At 37.7% G+C, this 21,126-nt stretch overlaps 1 protein-coding gene across 2 annotated transcripts in view; it reads right to left on the minus strand.

Moving 5' to 3' along the window:
* The window catches only part of TNPO3 (transportin 3), a 77,645-nt gene that overhangs the window by 42,379 nt on the left and 14,140 nt on the right, over positions 1-21,126 (minus strand). For both annotated transcript variants that reach the window (XM_043589487.1, XM_043589488.1), the window contains 3 exons: positions 5,683-5,883; positions 4,646-4,719; positions 3,020-3,176 (listed from right to left, as the gene is read on the minus strand). In XM_043589487.1, the coding sequence (XP_043445422.1) occupies positions 3,020-3,176; positions 4,646-4,719; positions 5,683-5,883 (432 nt within the window). The remainder of the gene's footprint in view (positions 1-3,019; positions 3,177-4,645; positions 4,720-5,682; positions 5,884-21,126) is intronic.

The following is a 21,126-nucleotide window of genomic DNA, read 5'->3' on the forward strand; positions in this document are numbered from 1 at the left end:
ATGTTTCAGCTTCAGCACTTGAACATTCTAGCAAATACGCCATTCCACATAAAGTGACTCTACTATAAATATGGTGGGTTGATAAGAGATAAAATGAAAACTCAGACTAAAACTCACCACTGTTTCTCTCTGCAAACTGTTTTTGTGATGTATATTTTTTTCCAAAATTAAGTGTAATGTAACTTTTTCTGGATTAAAAAAATGTTTCAAAATAACTTTTACAAGTAACGGATTAGAAATATAATTGCCATGGGGTTTGGGAGGCATGTGTTGGGGTACAGAATTCCACAGTGGTCTAAATGTTGACCCTTGTACTTCTAGGTAGCCACAGTCCCCTTATGTTTGCAGTATCATCAGGCAATTGTAATTCATACTTCCCAATTAGTATGAATTGTACTGAACTGAATTGAAATCAAAGAAGAAAAACAGAAATGATTCAAGTTAAGTTCACTGCAACCACACATAAACTTGAATTGATGAAGCTCTTGATGTAAAGTCATTACAGAACTATTTGGCCTTTACACTTCCTGAATGACATTTCAATTTACTAAGACAGGATGTTTACAAATGAAATGTATAGAATGACTATACATTCTAACTTCTGACTCAAAAACAGAATTTTGGAAAAACCCTACATCTAAATCTAGTTGCTTTGAAGGGAAAAAAATCTGCTAATTAAATCAAACACACACCATAAAGCTTCAGAACTAAGTTACCCTGGGTTCCTCTTTAAGAACTATATTATTGGGGCGCCTGGGTGGCTCAGTCGGTTAAACATCTGACTTCGGCTCCGGTCATGATCCCACAGTTTGTGAGCTCGAGCCCCGCACTGGGTGCTGTGCTGACAGCTCAGAGCCTGGAGCCTGCTTCGAATTCTCTGTCTCCCTCTCTCTCTGCTCCTCCCCCGCTCATGCTCTGTCTCTGTTTGTCTCTCTCTCTGTCTCTCCTCCAAAAATAAATAAGAACATTAAAAAAAATTTTTTTGAAGAACTATATTATTAACAACTCTGTCTCTGAATAAAAAACAAAACAAAACAGAACTGTCTCTTAAAGCAAAGCCTCAAAAGCTGAAAGATAAATGCCAGAAGAGTTCACTAGTAAAAATATAGCAGAGGTAAGAATTGATCTTGGATTAACAAAATGAAGCATAAATGAAGGGAAAAAAATATATTAGACGACAGGCTCAGTTCAACTGTAAGAAAAAAAGAATAATATTTGAAATTTTTAAAAGTTCAACACAATGTTTACGAATGGCTCCCCCTGAATAAAAGACAAAAGTATAATACTGACAAAATGAGATGGAATAGAACGAATAAGGGAATGTGGGGGAAACCATGAAAATGGTTTTAAGAGGTCTTTGGTACCTTGGATTACAGCCAGCCTATTTTTCCTGGCAATTATGGACTAATTTCATTTTCTAGATTCTGTAACATGACAAGCGACATGACACAATTATAGACCTTATTAAGTTTATTAAGTACCACAGGGAAAAATTTTTCAGATGTCATCACAACAAATCAAGCTATTGTCTGTTGTCAATTACGAGGAAGTGTTAGTCAAGCATATGACTGGAGAGTCCAAGCGGCTGCTGCAGTTGACCACTGTCCCAGTAATGATGACTGTAAGGACTGTAGTGTCAAGTGGATTCTTTTGACTTCACTTAAGTGCTTACAAAAAGAAAATGACAGGGGTGCCTGGGTGGCTCAGTCAGTTAAGCATCCAACTCCAGCTCAGGTCATGATCTCACAGTTCATGGGTTTGAGCCCCTCGTCGGGCTCTGTGCTGACAGCTGGGAGCCTGGAGCCTCCTTCAGATGCTGTCTCCCTCTTTCTCTGCCCCTCCCCTGTTTGCACTCTGTCTCTCTCTCTCTCTCTCAAAAATAAATAAATATTAAGAAAAAAAAAGAAAATATGGATCTACATGTATTTATGGACAATTTTCAGTGCTATGGAGGATCAGGGATTTGGAAGAAGCATGGTCAGAAGACTGGTGACAAGAAGTCTGAGGCAGAAGTACATATGAATGGTATACAAATAGGCACAGACTGTGGAATGATTTCTGTCCTGTGTGAATACAGAGGAATCTTTCAATGACAGAGGGACAAAATGACAAACTCTATAATATCAGTCTCCTTCCCCAGCCACCCAGTGCTTACTCAATGGCCTCATAAACAAAGTGGCCACAGTAGCAGGGATGGAGGCTACACTAGAATTAACATGGACTTCCACTAAGTTAAAACTACTGATGAGTATCAAACCTGCCAACAGCAGAGACCAACACTGAGTCCCTAAAATGGCACCATCAGCCATAGGAACCAGATTGACTGATTATGTTGCACTTCTATCACAAAGGAAGCAGAGATTTGAAGGACAAGACTCATAGGAAGAAAGGAAGGAAGAGACTCATATTCTGGATATGGATATGCCTTCCTTGCTTGCAATGCTTCTGTCGGCAATGTATCATTTATGGATTCACCGAATGCCATATCCAACCATATGGAATCCTGTCTAATCAAGGAACTCCTATCAGGGTAAAGGATGTATAGTAAACAGCGAATCTGAGCTCTGTTGGTTTTGAGATCTTGGTCCCAAGGAAGGAATGCTTCCACCAGGAAAACACAAACATGATTCCAGTAAATTGGAATAAAGTCCACCACCTGGACAATTTGGGCTTCTTATGCCACTGAACCAATAGGGAAAAAAAGGGCAGGGGGTTAATCTGTAGGCTGGAGTGACTGATCCCAAAAACCAAGGAAAAACTGAGTTCCTTCTACACAATGGAAGCAAGAAGTTCTTGGTCTGGAACCCAGAGAATTTTCTAGAGAGCTTCTTAGTAATTCACGCTCAATAGTAAAGATTAATGTAAAACTACAGAAGCAACAACAAAAAACAGCAGGAATGCTGATGGCTCAGATTCTTTGGGAATGAAGGTGTGGGTCACAATACTGATATTGAATTAGAAAATAACAACCATGACTTTTTGCCTCTAGGGAGCAACTTAGTATTTTAAGCTTCCTCACCAATAGAGATACCACTGTACTAGAGTAGAAAGCCAAATCTTCTATAATTTCTGTGCGCCGGTTAGCTCCAATTCGTAAGGAACGGCTATGTACTTCTTCAGGTAACACTGTAAGGATCTCCAGCAAAAAAGGCAGAGAAGTTACATCATTGCTGTATCTGGAAAAGAAAAGGGGAGAGACAGAAGTTATTTAAAGTCAGAAAATAATCACATAAGATAACAACAGGCCTCAGAATAACCTACAAAAGCAGCATTTTTACTACTGCTAAAGTGGAAAAGATATATGTAATTTTTTGGAGAGGTATCTGGAGATCAAAATTTCAACTTGTATAATCTTTGACCTAGCAATTCCACTTCCAGAAATTTCTCTCTCAGAAAAATCTCACATACACATGCAAAGTATACAAAAATATGCACTGTGGTATTTTTGTAATAACAAAAAACTGGGAAAATATAAAGGTCCTCCATAGTTAGGATAAAAACGGTTACAGACAGTCATACAATGGAACATACACAGCCATTATACTGAATGAAATATCTATGTCCTAACATGAAAAGATGTCCACAATGTATTAAGTAAAAAAAGTATATGGAATATATTACATATGAACAAATGAATACATAGTACATTAAAATGTATATGCACTTATTTTAAAATGCTTAAGAGAAAAGTCTGGAAGGCTATACAGCCAATCATTAATAGTGATTACTCATGAAATATAGGAATAGGGAGACAGAAAGGCTTTTACCCTGAAACCTTCCATACTATTAGAATTTTTTCAAGAAGCATGTGTTAATTTTCTTAGTAAACATTTTCTTAAAACAAAAAAAATAAATTATCCATATAAAGGCCTTAATGATGCACTGTAGTAAAAAGGACATCCACTTTGTTCAAAAATAATTTTCTTAACCAAAATGCAAGCAAATACCAAGATTATCTTGCCAAGACCATGAGGAAATGCTTTTATTCAAAGTAGCAGGCTCTGTGTATCTAAAAATGATACTGTCCTTTTGAACAGATAAGAAACAAACCCCAATTTATAAGAACTTTTATGCATGACTTTTAAAAAAAATTTTAATGTTCATTTTTATTTCTGAGAGAGAGAGACAGAGAGAGAGATGAAAGCACGCATGGGGGAGGGGCAGAGAGAGGGAGACAGAGGATCCCAAGTGGGCTCCACACTGACAGCAGAGAGCCCAATGTGGTGCTCGAACTCACAAACTGTGAGATCATGACCTGAGCCAAAGTCGGACGCTTAACTAACTGAGCCACCCAGGGCCTCATATGACTTTCAATTTAATAATCTTAAAACATTCTGACAATGTTTTTATAGAACTGCTGACATGTCAGTTAGTGGGAGTGACCCACAAGACCGCGAAAGACTTTGTTGCAGTTAATTCAAGGAACATGTGTGTGTAATTTTAAGGGCTTTTTATGTCCCACGCAACATACTTCTGTAATACTTAAATTTTAAATGATTTTCTTTTAATCCAACAAAAGTTAATAATAAATAATTCTACGTTAAGGGTTTGGGAAAATACTCCAAATGTCTAGCTAATGCTAACAAATTTCTCTTTGTAGCTTAGTAGTTATTCCAAATGCTAGTATACAGTCAGTACAACTTACTTTTCCACCAATGTTTGCACACATCCCTTCCAGGAAGGCATCTGTAGTGCAAGATCTGCTATTGCTAAAGCCAGCTGAATAAGAGAGAATAAATAAATGAATCGATGAACAGATACAGGGTTACCATCAACACTAGTTGGCAAGCAAAGAAACTAAACTTTTTCCAAACAATATGACAACGAAGACTGACACCCCCCTACCTCTCCTCACCTCCACAACTACATATCCATGTAAACTCTTCTGGGCTGGCTACCAATTGCTAGGATTTAAAAAGTTAACTCTAAAAATGAAAAAACCAAAACAACAAAAAGAAGCCAGAAAGAACACACTATAGATTTTCCTCAGAATACATTAATACTTACTTTTATTTGGCAATACCATAGAACTTCACGGACAGATAAATTATACTTTGCCAAAAGGCCAAAGCTACTGACAAGGTCAGCCCTTTGACTCACTTCTCAAGTAATGGAATGCCATTTCCCTTCTCTTTCCATTTCTCATCTTGAAGCCTTAGGCAAAAGCCTCCTTCCTCTTCAAGGGCACTTCTACGCCAGGCAGAGAACACATGTGAGTATGTATTCACTAAAGCTTCCAGTTTTCCTTTCCAATGTATTTCCCAGTCTAAGGGGGAAAGGCCAGATGGTTCACTATTTCATTCATGAGAATTTTACCAGCCAATTGATCCAGAAAGGATTTTTTCTTAAAGCAACTATATAGACTTCTGACCCAGAACAGTAAACAGTACTTTTATCATCTGCAATTTTAACAGTGGGGTGGGGGGAAGGGCACATTCCTGCCTGTGAAAACTTCTACTCACCTCCCCCACTTCTGGTATTTAAATTGGTTTTAAATCAAATGAACTCTAAGATCAATATAGAAGATTTACATTTTCACTTTCTATCCACTTAAGAATATAGCAATGAGTCTGTAATAAAGTTGTTAACATTACTTAACATGGCCTAGCAATGTCAATCAAAATTAATTTGATGAATCCAAATGACCTTACAAATTTCCCTAATGAGAAGCACAGGATTTACCTGCGTTACAATGACAGGTGACAAGTCTTTCAAGTTCTGGATATGGGTTAGTAATGAGTCCCGTAAAGAGGCATGAGAGTCTGTGGGGAGCTCATAAAATGAGGTCTGAATCTTCATTTTCATGGTCTGTGCAGCAAAATAGCATGATTCCACATCCTGTCGGATCTGTAACAATTGGTCTGAAATCTCCCATGCATGAACCTGAAAGCAGACCAAACAAAAATGTCTTAAAGATTATTTTACTAAATAATTTTAATGTATCTCAATACACATAAAAAACACATATAGACCAAAGTATAACAAAAATCTGACAAGCTAAATCACCCACTAATTCAGCCAATACCTCAAACTATGTACTTATAGGCCCTGTTCAACAAAAGTATTACCTAAATTCTTCTGACTCATTCTGGGAAGGCATGAGAGTTATCAATCAGGTCAATAGATCTAATCTTGCTGATCAGAATCATTAATTGTGTAGGGGGGAGAGTATGAAGAAAAAAAGTCCCAAAAGCTCCTACTAAAACTGGCACTGTGTAACTTCCAAACCTATCTATACGTTGGATGTTTCTTTTCCACCTGAATAAACTTTTGTTCACTCTGAGAATGGAGTCTAGAAACCATTTTAATATACCTATAAATAGGAGAATATATTTCATATTGGTCTCAATAAGCCTACCTTTCAGTCTTTAGTTCCTGAATAAGACAGCAAAAAAATGATCTCACCCCAAGTGAATATTTCTCATACTTCTATTATTTTCTGATGTATTTATGTTTGGCATAGTACTACACATAACGCTAAAATCATTTTCACAGGAGAAAATAAATATATCTATTAAAATAATAATAGAACAAAAGCACAGGAATTGGTCTCTAACAGCCAGGCACAGTTATAAAAGAGAGTTCTATTTTGAAAGATAACTTTGAGAACAAAGTCCAGTACTACACAGCAGACAACTAATTAACAACTGATAAAATTCTAATCTAATTCTACTAAACTGCCTCTTCTTGGGAGAAGGCTAAAATGTCTGGCAATAAGGAACTGAAGAAAAAGTTTCAATCTTAGTTCAGGAGTAAAGGCAATTGTGAAAAGGGATCACATAGATCTGCCTAGTCAATTTTTTATGATGATAGAGTACTTCACAAGTAATATATAATGATTCTTCAAGATCTTTCCAAAGATAAACAGAAGTTAAGGAAGAGAAACAGGTAGAATAAATGGTCTGCACAAATTCCCAAAGTAAACTGAAAACAGAGAGACCCTGAAATTCATGACAGGTTTATTAACATAAAACTGAGCTTTCAGGGCACCTGGGTAGCTCAGTCGGTTAAGCGTCCAACTCTTGGTTTCGGCTCATGTCATGATCTCATGGGGTTTGTGAGTTTGAGCCCTGCATCGGGCTCTGCACTAATAGTGCTCACTGAGACTGCTTAGGATTCTCTCTCCCTCCCCGCCCCCCCCCCCCCCCCCCCCCCCCCCCCCCCCCCCCCCCCCCCCATGTTCTCTCTCTCTCCCTCTCTCTCTCTCAAAATAAACTTAAAAAAAATTCTTAAAAAAAACCCAAACCTTTAGCATTCAAATAAGATGGTGGAAAATAAGCATGAAACATTGTATCACAAAAAATCTTCCAGTCACCTAAGTTTTTAGCTATTCAGTATCTAACCAGTAACTCAAGCACACCTGTAGTTTAATGACATCAAAATATATTTTGCTCAAACTGATATTTTATAGTCGAGTCTTTTTTTCTTTTTTTATTATTTAAAAAAAATTTTTTTTAAGTTTATTTATTTGTGACAGAGACAGAGTACAAACATGAGCGGGGGAGGTGCAGAGAGAGAGAGGGAGACACAGAATCTGAAGTAGGCTCCAGGCTCCCTCCAAGCTGTCAACACAGAGCCTGACATGGGGCTCGAACTCAGGAACTGTGAGATCATGACCTAGGCCGAAGTTGGACGCTTAACCGACTGAGCCACCCAGGCGTCCAGTCTTTTTTTTTTTTTTTTTTTTTTAATGGTTATTTTTGAGAAAGAGAGTGCAAGCAGGGGAGGAGCAGAGAGAGGGAGACACAGAATCCAAAGCAGGCTCCAGGTTCCGCTTAACTGAGCCACCCAGGGGCCCCTAATCTTTTCTTTTTCTTTTTTTTAAAGTAAGCTCAAAGGCCAACATGGGGCTTGAAATGATGACCCTGAGATCAAGAGCTGCATGCTCTACTGACTGAGCCAGCCAAGCACCCCTCAAACCGACATTAAAAAAAATAATTGCAGAAAGATTCTATGAAGCCTTGTAATCTCCATAAATGCCCTCATGAAAACACACCAATTAACGAACAAAATTAAAGCACTATGGACATTTAAAACAAAACCGGATATTATTTAGTTGTCTCTAAGAACCCCAAAATATAAGTTGCTGGAGACAAACCAGTAACATCTATAAGACCCGTGTAGTTTCAGCTTCAGTAAAAGCATAATCAGAGGAAAACAACAGGGTATCTAATGGATCTAAGAGCAGAGGAAAACCTATAGAGCCAAAAGATATTCAATGGAAAGAAAGAACAGAGAGACAATTTGAGCACTGAAAGTGGAAGAGTTTTGTCTAATCCAAAAGCAGGTGAGTAGAAGAGGCCTACATAAAATCTAAGGAGATGGTGCAGTGGAGCTAATAACTCTTGTAATTGGAAGGACAGGATAGGACTCCAAACTGAGGACAAGTGCTGTGAACTGAATCAAAATAATGCAGGACAAGTAAAATGAGACAAAGGAAGAAAAGGAGAAGGTAACAAAGCTAAGAAATCTTAGGAATCAAACTACCATATTTGTAAATACTATCAGAAAACAACAGAAAACAAAGTTCTTTGAAGATGAAAATACTACCGTTAACCACACCTCCTAAAGTTCAGAAAGACTAATTTCACACACAAAAAAACAACTGAGGTCAAATGCTATATAGCTACAGGAGGAAAAAGAAAATAATGAACAGAATAACATCTTTACAAGGAAAGTAGGCCAGAAAAACATTAAAAAAAATTTTTAACGTTTATTTTTGAGACAGAGACAAACAGAGTATGAGCGGGGTACAGGCAGAGTGAGAGGGAGACACAGAATCCGAAGCAGGCTCCAGGCTCTGAGCTGTCAGCACAGAGCCCAACGTGGGGCTCGAACCCACGAGCTGTGAGATCATGACCTGAACCAAAGTCAGATGCTCACCCGACTGAGCCACCCAGGCACCCCTAGAAAAACATTTTTAAAACTAGCCTAAAGTCCAAAGGACATAGAAGCTAACATGAAAGGGTTCAATGGGCAAAGATAAAAAAACCTAGTGTAAGAAAGTAGATTATTAGGATAGTGTTGGGTTATAACTCAAAAACAAAGCAAATACCCATGAGTCCACAATGATGTGAATAATGATCGAATAAATAACTGCAGAGAAGTTATCTGTAAGATGTAAGACATCTTTTTTTTTTTACAGAAGAATGCTTAGTTAATAAATGTAAGAAGGAATGAGAAAAATAGACAATCACTATTTCAATACCACAGTAATAATTGCTACAGCAAGATTCATGGATGGGGGATAAAATCAGTGCACTTTAAAAAGAAACAGGGTAGGGGCACCTGGGTGGCGCAGTCGGTGAAGCGTCCGACTTCAGCCAGGTCACGATCTCGCGGTCCGTGAGTTCGAGCCCCACGTCGGGCTCTGGGCTGATGGCTCGGAGCCTGGAGCCTGTTTCCGATTCTGTGTCTCCCTCTCTCTCTGCCCCTCCCCCGTTCATGCTCTGTCTCTCTCTGTCCCAAGAATAAATAAATGTTGGAAAAAAAAAAAAAAGAAACAGGGTATATCAAAGCATCTCCCCAAAATATTTATTGGTCTTAATACATGTCCACAAATTCTTGGACAATTACTATGTAAGAACTCGGACTACTCTGCTGGAGAGACAATGTAAAGACACCTAAAACTACATGTAAACAAGAGGAGCCCAGCTAAGTCCAGCCTTCCAGCCATTTCTACCAGAGTGTCAGGCATGTAAACAAAGTCATCTTAGAACCTCCAGACCAGCCCATCCACCAAACTTCATGGAACAGAATTATCATCTACAGAGCCCTGCTAGAATCTGTGACCTACAAAATTAAGAAATACAATAAAAGGATTTTTTTTTTATTTTTTTTTTCAACGTTTATTTATTTTTGGGACAGAGAGAGACAGAGCATGAACGGGGGAAGGGCAGAGAGAGGGAGACACAGAATCGGAAACAGGCTCCAGGCTCTGAGCCATCAGCCCAGAGCCTGACGCAGGGCTCGAACTCCCGGACCGCGAGATCGTGACCTGGCTGAAGTCGGACGCTTAACCGACTGCGCCACCCAGGCGCCCCAAGAAATACAATAAAAGGATTTTTGTTTTAAGTCAATAAGTTTTAGGGTAATTTGCTTCACAGTAGATCACAAGAACAAACCACCAAATATTATGTGCATCTTGATAAAAGAGGATACCAGAATGACAAGAGGATCAAATCTGTGTGTCACCAAGTCTCTGGATCCCCTGGCAATTTGCAGGAAATACAGAGGAGACTAGAACTGACTCATAAGTATACAACTGGCAAAATCCACACTTAGGAAATTCAACAGGTCAAATGGCCCAGATTCTTCAACAGTTAAATAATCTATATATAAAGAGAACCTACAGATTAAAAGACACTCAAAACACATATTCTTAAGAACAGCAGCAAGGGGCTCCTGGGTGGCTAAGTTGATTAACCATTTGACTTCGGTTCTGGTCATGATCTCACGGTTCTTGAGTTCAAGCCCAGCATAGAGTTCTGTGCTAACAGCACAGAGCCTGCTTTGGATCCTCTGTCTCCCTCTCTGTGCTCCTCCCCAGCTCATGCATGCACACACACTCTCTCTCAAAAATAAATATTAAGGGGCACCTGGGTGGCTCAGTAGGTTAAGTGTCTGAGTTCAACTCGGGTCATGATCTCATGGTCCGTGAGTTCGAGCCCCACGTCGGGCTCTGTGCTAACAGCTCAGATCCTGGAGCCTGCTTCAGATTCTGGGTCTCTCTCTCTTTCTGCTCCTTCCCAACTCATGCTCTATCTCTCTGTCTCTCAAAAATAAATAAACGTTAAAAACTTAAAAAAAATATATTAAAACAACAACAGGGGTGCATGGGCAGCTCAGTCAGTTGATTGTTGGACTCTTGATTTCAGCTCAGGTCACCATCTCACGCTTCATGGGTTTGAGCCCCCCCATCAGGCTCCACGCTGACAATACAGAGCCTGCTTGTGATTCCCCGCACACTCGCTCATAAAAATAAATAAAAAATAAACTTAAAAAACATCAATAATACAGCAAGACTAAAAACTATAAAGAAATACAAAGAAAGAATTGCTATGAAAGGACAGTGGTTACCTTTAGGGAGAAGGAAGCAGGTCAAACAAAGCACAAGGAAAACTTCTGGAATGGCCAGTAGAGTTCTATTTCTTGACTTGGGTGGTAACTATATGGATACCCACATTCAGTAATTTAGCAGGTTATACATTCGTCCCATGCTGTTTTCTGTATCTGTGTTTAAAAACCAAACTGGAGCGACAAAACAAACTAAAAACTTCAATGTAAAAGTTCATTACTGGGGTAAGCATCCGACTTCAGCTCAGCTCATGATCTCGAGGTTCATGAGTTCGAGCCCCACATTAGGTTCGGTGCTGACAGCTCAGGGCCTGGAACCTGCTTCAGATCCTGTGTCTCTCCCTCTCTCTGCCCCTCCCCCACTCATGCTCTGTCTCTCTCAAAAATAAACATTAAAAAAAATTACAAAAAAAGGAAAAGTTCATTAATTGTACAATGAATGCCATACTGTGCTTTAATCTGAATGGCAGAAACCAGTAAAACTTCCAATTGTATCATTCTGGGTTATCTATATTTCTAACCTACCTCTTTCTACCTCTTTAAAAGTAGAGATCTTGGGGAGCCTGGGTGGCACAGTTGGTTAGGCATCTGACTCTTGGTTTCAGCTCACGTCATGATCTCACAGTTCATGGGTTTGAGCCCCACATCAGGCTCCGTGGTGTTGGCACAGAGCCTGCTAGAGATTCTCTCACTCCCTCTCTCTCTGGCCCTCTTCTACTTGTTCTCTCTCTCAAAATAAATGTTTCAAAATAAATAAAACAAACATAGAGATCTCAAAAGGAAGGGCAGAATCAAAAGTCAAAACAAAACAAAACACTACTTCCTTGTGGACTGTTAAACTTGGGGGTAGGAGTGCAAAGATTTATTTTTCAAGCATCTTTTTTAGACTTTTTTTAAAAGTAACCTCTACACCCAATATCTCACGAACCCAAGATCAAGAATAGCATGCTCTTCTGACTGAGCCAGCCACATGGCCCAAAAGCAACACATACTAAAAACAACCAATGGGACAAAAAGGGAAATTGAAAATATCTTAAAAGAAACTGGAAACACAACATACTAAAAAAAATTTTTTTTATTAAATTTTTTTTTTTTAACATTTATTTATTTTTGAGACAGAGAGAGACAGAGCATGAACAGGGGAGGGTCAGAGAGAGGGAGACACAGAATCTGAAACAGGCTCCAGGCTCCTAGCTGTCAGCACAGAGCCCGACGCGGGGCTCGAACTCACAGACCGCGAGATCATGACCTGAGCCGAAGTTGGCCGCTCAACCGACTGAGCCACCCAAGCGCCCCTCAAAATTTTTGAGATACAGCAACAACAGCCCCAAGAGGCAAATTTATAGTTACACACATTTATGTTAGAAAAGAAAAAATATCTCAGATCGACAATCTAACCTTATACCTTTAAGGAACTAGAAAAAAAACATACTTAGCCCAAAGCTAGCAAAAAATAAATATTGGAAGAATAAAAGTTGAAGCAAAGATAAACAAAATAGAGAATAGAAAAACAAAGATTTGATTCTCTGAAAAGATCCAAAAAATGGACAAACCTTTATCTATGTTAACTAAGAAAAAAGAAATAAAATTAAAATGGGGACATTACCACCAATTTTACAGAAATTAAAAAAAAGATTTTAAGAGGGGTGCCTGGGTGGCTCAGTAGCTTAACCATCTGACTCCGGCTCAGTCAAGATCTCAAGGTTCATGGGTGCAAGTCCCGCATCGGGTTCTGTGATGACAGCTCAGAGCCTGGAGCCTGTTTCGGATTCTGTCTCTGTCTCCCCCATGCTCGTGTGCGCTCTCTCTCTCTCTCTCTCTTAAAAATAAATATTAAAAAAAAATTTTTTTTTAAGATTTTAAGGGTTACTATGAACAACTATATACCAACAAACTGGATAGTCTAGATGAAATGGATAAACTGCCAGAAACATACAATGTACCAAGACTGAATCCAGAAGGAAAAGAAAATCTAAATAGACTATATTACTCTAATAAAAAGATTGAATCAGTCATCAAAAATCTTCCAATAAAAAAAAAAAATCTTCCAAAAAAGAAAAGCCCAGGGCCAGATGGCTTTACTGGTATATTCTACCAAACATTTAAGGAAAATCAACTTTTCTCAAACTCTTCCAAAATACTGAAGAGAAGAGGGAATACTTCCTAATTTATTCTACGAAGAGAGCACTACTCTGATACTAAAGCCAAAGACATTACAAGAAAACTAGACTGGGCACCTGGGCGGCTCAATCGTTTAAATGTCCAACTTTGGCTCATGATATGATCTCTATGGTTTGTGAGTTCGAGTCTCACTCTGGGCTGTCTGCTGTCAGCACAGAACCCACTGCAGAAGCTCTATTCCTTTCTCTCTCTGCCCCTCTCCCACTTGCACAGTCTCTGTCTCTCAAAAATAAACATTAAAAAAAAAAAAAACTACAGACCAATATCCCTTACAAATATTCATGCAAAAAACCTCAGGAATATGCTAACAAACCAAATTCAACAGTACATTAAAGGATTATCCACCACGACCAAGTGGGATTTATTCAAGGAATGCAAGGTGGTTCAACATACAAAAATCAAGGAATGAAGAATGAAGGAGAAAAAGACATAAACATCTCAATTGATGCAGAAAAAGCATCTGTCAAAACTTAACACTCAACAAACTAGGAAAAGAAGGAAACTATCTCAACATAGAAAAGAACCAGATATGAAAAACCCACAATGAACATCTTACTCAATGGTCACTGACAGCTTTTCAAAACTCTTAGACCAGAAACAAGACAAGGATCCCCACTTTTGCCACATAAATTCAACACAGCATTGTGTTGGAAGTTCCAGCCAAAGCAATTAAGCAAGAAAAAGAAATAAAAGGTATTCAAATTAGGCAGGATGGGGTAAAATGATGGTTACTCACATATGGCATGATCTTCTATGTAGAAAACCCTGAAGCTTCCTCAAAAACCTGTTATAACTAATAAATGAAGTCAGCGAAGTTGGAAACTACAAAATCAACACCCCAAAATCAGTTTTTATACATTAAACAAGTTGAAAAGGAAATTAAGAAAATTGCATTTACAATAGCATTGAAAAGAACTGAATACTCAGGAATGGAGAAAGAAGGCAAAGAGACTTGTTTTGTACATTGAAAACTACAAAACACTGCTGAAAGAAATTAAAGACAACATCAATAAATGGAAAGACATCCTGTGTGCAAGGACTGGAAGACTTACTATTATTGTCAATACTATCCAAAGCCATCTACAGATTCAATGTAATCCCTATCAAAATCCCAATTATGTTTTTTAGCAGAAATGAAAAATCCATCAGAAAATCTACATGGAATCTCGAAGGACCCCCAGAGGGCCCAAACAGTCTTGAAAAAGAACAAAGTTGGAGATGTCACATTTCCCAATTTCAAAAGTTATTATAAAACCAGAATACTCAAAACAGTATGGTCCTGGCATAAAGACACAGATAAACCAATGGAATAAACAAAGAGCCTAGAAATAACCCCCCACAAATATAGTCAAATTATCTTCGACAAGGGTGCCAAAACTGCACAGTGGGTAAAGGAGAATCTCTTCAACAAGCAGAGTTGGGAAAAGTAGACATCCATATGCAAAAGGAAGAAGGTGGACCCATGTACAAAATTAACTCAAAATACATTAAATTAAGACCTAAATATAAGACTTGAAAACTGTAACTCCCCAAAGAAAACATAAGGGGGAAAACTTCATGACAATTATTTTGATGAGGATTTCACGGATATAACACTAAAAGCAAAGGAAACAAAAGTAAAAATAGACAAAAGAGACTATATCACACTTTGAAGCTTGTGCATAGCAAAAGAAATAATCAACAAAGTGAAAAAGCAACCTATGGAATGGGAGAGACTATTTGCAAACCATGTATCTGATAAAGGGTTAATGTCAGGAATATATAAAGAACTTCTACAACTCCAAACAAATAAACCAAATAACCCAATTTTAAAATGAACTTCAAAAGGCATTTCTTTAAAGACAATATAAAAATGACCAGCAAACACATGAAAAGATGCTCGACATCACTAGTAATCAGGGAAATGTAAATCCAAACTACAATTAGATATCACTTCACACCTGTTAAATGGCCACTATCAAAAGAAAAAAAAAAAAAAAACAGAAAGTAAGTGTTGGTGAAGATGTGGAGATACTAGAACTCTTTGTGCACTGTTATAAAATAGTAAATGTAAATAAAACAGCACAGATGCTATGGAAAACAATATGGAGGTTACTCAAAAATTAAAAATAGAATTACTATATGATCCAACACTCCACTTCTGGATGTATATCTTAGAAAGATATTTACACACCCATGTACACTGCAGCATTGTTCACAATAGCCAAAAGTTGAAAACAACTCAAATGTTAATTGACAGATGAATGGATAAATAAAATGTGGTATATACTTAGCAATGACATATTATTCAGTCTTAAAAAAATAAGGAAGTACCATTACATGCTATAACATGAATAAACCTTGAGGACATTATGTTAAACAAGTAAGTCACAAAAAGGCAAATGCTGCATTATTCCACTTATATGAGGTATCTAAAGCAGTCAAAATTAGGGCCAGAAGGAGGGTGAGGTGGGGTATTTTTCAGTATGTCTAGAATTTCAGTCAGGCAGAATGGGAGTGGGGCTCAAGGGATCTATTATACAACAATGTATATGTGGTTGACAATATTATACCACATACCTGGAAACTGCTGGGAGGGTAAATTCATGTTATGTGTTTTTGGCCACAATTAAAAAAAGTATGGTATTGGGGGCACCTAGGTGGCTCAGTTGGTTGAGCATCTGACTCTTGGTTTCAGCTCAGGCGTGATCTCACGGTTTGTGGGTCTGAGCCCCGCACTGGGCTCTGCGCTGACATTGTGGAGGCTGCTTGGGACACTCTCTCCCTCTCTCTGCCCCTCCCCTGCTCGCATGCTCTCTCAAAATAAACAAACATTAAAAAAAAAAAAAGTGTAGTACTGGCATATGACAGACACAAGACCAACAGAATAGAATAGAGAACCCAGAAATAAATCCTTGCATATCTGGTCAAATGATTTTCAACAAGGACAACAGGACCCTTATTTTACATCATATATAAAAACTAACCCCAAAAGGATCACAAACTAAATATTTTTATAAAACTATAAAACTCTTACAAGAAAACATAGGGGAAAAGCTTCATGAATATTGGATTCGGCAATGATTCTCAGATCAAAAGCACATACAGCAAAAGTAAAAGATAAACTGGACTATATCAAAATTTAAAATTTCTACTTATTATCAAAAGACAGGATAAATATGAAAAGGCCACCCACAAGTGGGAGAAAATATATGCAAATGATAAATTTCATAAGATGTTCATATCCAGAATCTATAAAGAATCCCTACAACAAAAACCCTCAAACAACCCAATTTAAAAATGGGCAAAGGCCTGAATAGACACTTCTCCAAAAAGAGACACAAATGACCAATAACCACATAAAAAAATGTTCAACATCACTATTCATTAGGGAAATGTAAATCAAAACCACAATGAGATACTTCATTCTCATTAGGATAGCTACTATCAAGAAAACAAAATGGTATTGGATGTGGAGAAACTGGCAAACTGTGCATTGCTGGTGAGAATTTAAAATAGTACAGCCACTATGGAAAACAGCATGGCGGTTCCTCAAAAACTTAAAACTACCATATGATCCAGGAATTCTGCTTCTGAGTATATGCCCCAAACAATGGGAAGTAGGGACTCAGATATTAACACACCAATGTTCGTAGTAGCATATTTCAATTTATTTTTTGAGACAGAAAGTGAGGGAGGGGCAGAGAGAGAGAGGGACAAATGATCCAAAGCGGGCTCTGCACTGACAGGCTGACTGCAGCAAGCCCGACGTGGGGCTCAAACTCACAAACCACGAGATCATGACCTGAGCCAAAGTCGGAGGGTCAACAGACTGAGCCACTCAGGCATCCCATAGCAGCATATTTCAAAATAGCCAACATTGAAAACTCAAATGCTAACTGACAGATGAACAAAATGTGGCATATATATACACAATGGATTATTATTCAGCCTTAAAAAGGAAGTACCATTAAAAGCTACAGAAACAAAAGGACCAATATTGTAAGATTCCACTTATATGAAGTACCTAGAGTAGTCAAATTCATAGACAAAGTTAGAATTTTGATTGCCAGGCATTGAAAGGAGAAGATAATGAGAGTTACTGTTTTTTTCAGTACAGTTTCAGTTGAAGAAGATGAAAAGTTCTGGAGATGGATTGTGGTGATGGTAATACGTTGATGTGAATGTATTTAATGCCACTGAATGTGTACTTTAGAAGTTAAAATGGTGCTAAGTGAAATTAGAGAAAGACAAATATCATATGACTTCACTCATATGAGGACTTTAAGATACAAAATAGATGAACATAAGGGAAGGGAAGTAAAAATAATATAAAAACAGGGGAGGGGGACAAAACAGAAGAGACTCATAAATATGGAGAACAAACTGAGGGTTACTGGAGGGGTTGTGGGAGGGGGGATGGGCTAAATGGGGAAGGGGCGCTAAGGAATCTACTCCTGAAATCACTGTTGCCCCATATGCTAACTTGGATGTAAATTTAAAAAATAAATTAAATTAAAAAAAACAACCTGTATACACCATTTAAAAAAATGTGAGAGGAGAACTCACTCAACTTGTGGAAATTATATAGAAATATAGAATGCAGTTTGTGTACAAAGGAAAAAATAAATAGTTAAAATGGTAAATTTTGTTACCCACTGAAAGAAACAAACAAACAAACAAACAAACAAACACACACAGTTTAGAATCTGCTCAATCTCTTCTTAAAGGGATTTGGCCCTACTACAAAGATCCACCAGAAGCAAAATAACTCATGTCAAGTGGAAAACATCATTTATGATCTGTTAAACTTTTCATAAACAACATATCCACTATCAAATAAAAGCAAAACTAGTAATAACAACAAAAGAAAAAGAAACAGACAATAGAAAATAACATATCTAGATGGACTAAAACAACTAGGATGCCTTAAACGAAGTGGTAAAATTTAATATCACCAATAATGGAACAAACAGATTTTATGCTACTCCTGATGTGATTCACTGAAAACAATAAATTATCATCCATGTAGTATTCCTCCAAAAATTGTTTCACCTGAATGCAACCATGAGAAAATGATGACACAAACCCAAATAGCAGGGCACATTAAAACCAAAGACAAAATGAGCCTGGATTGGTTTTTTAATGCCATTATCATAAGACAAACAAAAATACCCCAAAGAACTAAAAAGAACAACCACAAGCAATGCATTTTCCTTGAATGAATCCTAGATTAGAAAAATAAACACTTTACAACTACCCTACGACCCAGCAATTGCACTACTAGGCATTTATCCAAGGGATACAGGTGTGCTGTTTCGAAGGGACACATGTACCTCCATGTTTACAGCAGCACTATCAACAGTAGCCAAAGTATGGAAAGAGCCCAAATGTCCATCGATGGATGAATGGATAAAGATGTGGTGTATATATACAATGGAGTATTACTCGGCAATCAAAAAGGACGAAATCTTGCTATTTGCAACTATGTGGATGGAATTGGAGGGTATTATGCTAAGGGAAATTAGTCAGAGAAAGACAAAAATCATATGACTAATTTCCCTTAGCATAATTATATAACTAAGGAATCTATTCCTAAAATTATTGTTGCACTATATGTTAACTAATCTGGATATAAACTTTTAAAAATAAAAAAATAAAATTAAAAAAAAGAAAGAAAAAGAAACACTTTAAAAGCAACTGGGAAATTTTAATATAGACTATGTATTAGATAATACCATTATATCAAAGTTAAATTTCTAGAGCGTAACAATGGTTTTAGTTTAGTTTAGAAAAATGTCCTTGTTCTGACAAGATAAATGTCACTGTTTAGGGGAACGGCATTATAAGGTCTTCAATTTACTTATGAAAGATTAAAAAGATACATACACAGAAGGACAGAGAGAAGCAGATGGAGCACTGCCAAATTGAGGAAAAGGGTTTATCCGTGTTCACTGTACAATTCTTGTACAATTCTTTCAAGTTATGAACTTGTCAAAATAAATAGTTTGGGGGGATGCCTGGGTGGCTCAGTCAGTTAAGTGTTTGAGTTCAACTCAGGTTATAATCTCATAGTTCACAAGTTGTGAGTCCCGCCCCGGGCTCTGTGCTCTCAGCTGACAGCTCAGAGCCTGGAGCCTGCTTCTGTGTCTTGCTCTCTCTCTACCCCTCCCCAGATCTCACTCTCTCGCTCTCTCTCAAAATTAAAAAACCATTTAAAGGGGCGCCTGGGTGGCGCAGTCGGTTAAGCGTCCGACTTCAGCCAGGTCACGATCTCGCGGTCCGTGAGTTCGAGCCCTGCGTCAGGCTCTGGGCTGATGGCTCGGAGCCTGGAGCCTGTTTCCTGGAGCCTGTTTCCGATTCTGTGTCTCCCTCTCTCTCTGCCCCTCCCCCGTTCATGCTCTGTCTCTCTCTGTCCCAAAAATAAATAAAAACGTTAAAAAAAAATTTAAAAAATTAAAAAATAATAAAAAAAATTAAAAAACCATTTAAAAAATTAAAAATAAATCGTTTGAAAAAAATTAAGTAGCTAATTAATATACTCAAGGAATTAGAAGCCAAATTGGAAAATTTCCATTAAGAAATGAAATCTATAAAAAATAATCAAATAGGGGAGCCTAGGTGGCTCAGTCAGTTAAGCTTCCAACTTCGGCTCAGGTCATGAGCTCACGGTTTATGAGTTTGAGCCCCAGGTAGGGCTCTGTGCTGATGGCTGAGAGCCTGGAGCTGCTTTGGATTCTGTCTCCCTCTCTCTCTGCCCCTCCCCTGCTCTCTCTCTCTCTCTCTCTCTCTCAAAAATAAATAAACATAAAAAAAAAAAAGAAATTCTAAAACTGAAAAATACAGTAACCAAAACTAAAAACCAAATGGAAGGGTTAAAAAAGCAATCAGAGAACTGAAGAAAAGATTACTATGCTAGAAATAGATCAAGAGAAAATAACGAGACGGAAGCACAAAGTCAAAAAAGATGAACAGTAAAAAATGGGAAGAATCCGAGTGACATGTGGGACACAGTGAAAACGTTTAACATACATATAATTGAAATCCTAGAAGGAAAAGAAAAAATGGGGCAGAAGTACTAAAGATAATGGCTAAGAAATTTCCAAAGTGACAGAGACACCAACCCACAGACTTAAGAAGCTCTATAAACCCTAATGACAGAAAAACCAGACTTATGTACATCTTAACACTCCTAAAAAGCCAAAGAGGAAAATCTAAAGGGCAGAAAAAAAGATGTATTACCTTTAAAAGAACAATTAGACTGATAACTGACTTATCAACATAAACAATGGGAACCAAGTATCTTCAAAGTACTGAAAGAAAATACCGCCCATCAGTTATTCTGTACCCAGCAAAAAACTCCAAAATGCAACAAAATTAAGATAAAAGGGGAGCCTGACTGACTCAGTTGGTAAAGCATGTGATTCTTGATCTCCAGGTTGTGAATTTAAGCCTTATGTTGGGCCTATTGCTTAATCGCTTATTTGCTTGCTTCCTTTCTTACTTACTAACTAACTAACTAAAATAAATTAATTTTTTTTAAAAAATAAAGGAGAAGAAGACAGTTTATAACCAAAAGACCCAAAAAGAAGAAAATACTAAAGGGTGTTCTTCATGGAATAGGAAAATAATTCTGGATGTAAACATGGAAATAGAAGAAATGAAAAGTAAGGGGAAAGGTTAAGTAGGAGAGTGAATCTTTATGGACACTGACTATATAAAGCATATCATCTTGTGAGGTTTAAAACATATGAATACAAATACCGGAGAGGAGTTCTATACCCATGTAAGAAGTAGAAAGTCAGAAAGAACACTGCTTTTGCGTTAACAATAAACGAAAGCAAATAAACTACAAAATAACTTTTCTTAAAATGCATCAGAAAGCTGAGA

Source organism: Prionailurus bengalensis, chromosome A2, assembly GCF_016509475.1.
Source record: "Prionailurus bengalensis isolate Pbe53 chromosome A2, Fcat_Pben_1.1_paternal_pri, whole genome shotgun sequence".
In the NCBI taxonomy this organism is placed as follows: Eukaryota; Metazoa; Chordata; class Mammalia; order Carnivora; family Felidae; genus Prionailurus; species Prionailurus bengalensis.